Source organism: Aureococcus anophagefferens (genome assembly GCF_000186865.1).
Source record: "Aureococcus anophagefferens unplaced genomic scaffold AURANscaffold_40, whole genome shotgun sequence".
In the NCBI taxonomy this organism is placed as follows: Eukaryota; class Pelagophyceae; order Pelagomonadales; family Pelagomonadaceae; genus Aureococcus; species Aureococcus anophagefferens.
Genome location: NW_008705597.1, coordinates 94,582 through 97,036, shown reverse-complemented (window position 1 = coordinate 97,036; position 2,455 = coordinate 94,582). Strand labels below are relative to the sequence as shown.

At 48.7% G+C, this 2,455-nt stretch overlaps 1 protein-coding gene across 1 annotated transcript; it reads left to right on the top strand.

Moving 5' to 3' along the window:
* Nucleotides 1–102: 102 nt before the first annotated feature.
* Nucleotides 103–1,746, top strand: AURANDRAFT_67473 (hypothetical protein; the record flags this gene model as incomplete). The annotated part of the gene is made up of 2 exons (XM_009042996.1): nt 103–682; nt 887–1,746. The coding sequence occupies 2 exons, from the start codon at nt 103–105 to the stop codon at nt 1,744–1,746; spliced, it is 1,440 nt and encodes a 479-aa protein (XP_009041244.1).
* Between the last annotated feature and the right edge of the window lie 709 nt (nt 1,747–2,455).

Below are 2,455 nucleotides of genomic sequence, written 5' to 3'. Positions count from 1 at the left end.
GAAAATATTAAAGACAAGCCAAGCCTCAGGGACAACCTGGATCAGTACATTTCCGCTCTCAAGGCCCCTACGGGTGTCCAACTAGCCAAAAAATTGTTAGCCATGGATAGTGATCTGAAAGAATATCTGTCTAAGAGAGGTGAGGAAGGTCAGCTGTACCTGGCGGCAGCTGGGACACTGAAAGGTATTACGTCCAGTCAGTCGGTAGAATGCATGAACGCGGCAGCGATTCCGACAAGGAAGGCTGGAGTAATGGAGTTTTTGTTCTTGAAAGCGGAAGGTATGGAGAGCAGGAGGTTAAAGATAATAGAAACATTGACGCAATGTCCAACTTTCACACCTCCAAAACTCCATGAAAAAATAGAGAAAGAAGGTAAAAAAACCGCAAACATGAGAGTTAAAAAGGAAGCAGGTGGTACATTTATCGTCTCTGATGGTGACAAACGACTCCGCGTGAACCTTGGCACATTGACCTGCGAAGGAGGCTGTCAAAGGGTTATGGCTGGGCCATGCGCGCACTTGATTGCGTGCGCTAGGCATGCCTCGTGTAACATAGAAACAGTCTTGCCAAGTCATATGACAACCAGAGGATTATTAGCAATCTATCAGTCTCTGCCACCTATAAGTATACCATCAACTGCTGAAATTCAGGATAATAACCTATCACATTTGGCGGATGCAAGTTTAAGGCTTCCAAGCTTCCAACCAGCAAAGGCCGGCAGGCCAAAAAAAAAAATTAGGGCAATTAGTCTCAAACAGCAGATGAGAGGAAGAAAAAGGGCGAAGCCGACGTGTAGTATTTGCTTTGGTGCTGAGCCTCCCGTAGGTCACACTGCGCGAACTTGCCCATTGGCAAAGGGCGTTGATGGACTCATTTTTTCCCCAGTGCCGCAGGGGCGTATCGAAGCTGAAGAAGACGAAGACGAGGAAGAAGATGATGCTGCTTTTGCTGGTGCTGCGCTAAGCGGTGATGATGATGATGGTGCTGCGCTAGCTCTTGATGATGATGGTGCTGCGCTAGCTCATGAAGAAGATGATGATGACGATGACGATGGTGCTTCTCCCTCTTCTTCTTCTTCTTCTTCTTCTTCTTCTGATGAGCCTTCAAAGAAGCCAGCGGCAAAGAAGCGTAAGGTAAATAAAGCTCGCGCTTCTCCTTTTCCTTTTTCTTCTTCTGATGATGATGCGCTAGCTGATGATGATGATGCTGCGCAAACTGATGCGCAATCTGCTTTCTCAAAGAAGATGGACAGGTGCAACAAACTGATACAGTTCGCAAAGGCCAATGCGCTATTGGGTGCTGGTGATATTAAAGTAGTATACAAACAAGCAGCAAAAGACCTGAAAATGAAATTAGATTCAGATGACAAAAGACTGTTAAAAGAAACTGTAACTGAAACACTTGAGGGTGAGGGCGCTTCTTCTTCTTCTTCTTCTTCTTCTTCTTCTTCTTCTTCTGATGATGATGATGAGTCCGCAAAGAAGCCAGTTGCAAAGAAGCCCACGGCAAAGAAGCCAGCGGCAAAGAAGCCAGCGGCAAAGAAGCCCGCAGTGAAGCAACCACAGAAGGGCGATGCGACCCGTATCACGCTCAAGCAGAAGAACCCGAAGCAGCTCGGGTGCAAGTCGCACCAGCGCTACGAGAAGTACAAGGCCGCGACGACCAAGGGCGAGTTCCGCAAGCTCGGTGGCTCGTCCGCCGACTACACCCATGACCTCAAGCACAAGTTCATCACGGAGCTTTAGCGCTGAGCTTTAGGGGTTGTAAATGTGTTATGGTGTGGTTTATGGAGACCAGCCGTCCTCGCGAGCGGCCTGCGCGCCGCTCCTGCGCGCCTCGACGGTAGGCCGTCTTCTCTTGTGGAATTTGCAACTGGGAGTTTCTCCGGTTCTAGGCTTGCCGCAGACTTCTCCAAATAGATGAGGGGTCGCTGGCAGGGCCGTATCGTTGTGGCCGAACATCAACAGCACGTTTTACTCCTTCTTCCCACTCTACTACTGAGATATTTTTGGGATCAACTTCGAGGCCTGGAGTAGTCTCTGAGAACATCTTGTGTGGTTTCCCGCGTATCACTTTCAGTTTCGTGTTCCATCCGCCCTCTCTGTTTCTGAGGTTGATGTAATCGCCATGCTTTGGATGCCTATAGCCAGCAGGGACTGATTCCGGTTGCGGAGACCCAGGAGAAAAGATGGTCTCAGTAGATTCTGGAGACTTTGGAGTCTCAACAAAGGGGGACTCCGAGTTCCTGATCCGATAAAAGTTAAACATGCGAGTTAATCTCTTTTCAGCAGACTCGAGGAAGTCGGACCCAGATGGTGGCGACATTCTCTGTGATTCTGATATCTCTTCTGTCACAGGAGTAGAGAAAGGAGTGTGTCTAATTCTCGGAGGAGTCACGTCCTGGAACGTTAACTTCTTTTGGAAGGGACGATGTTGACTGGGACTCCCAATTGG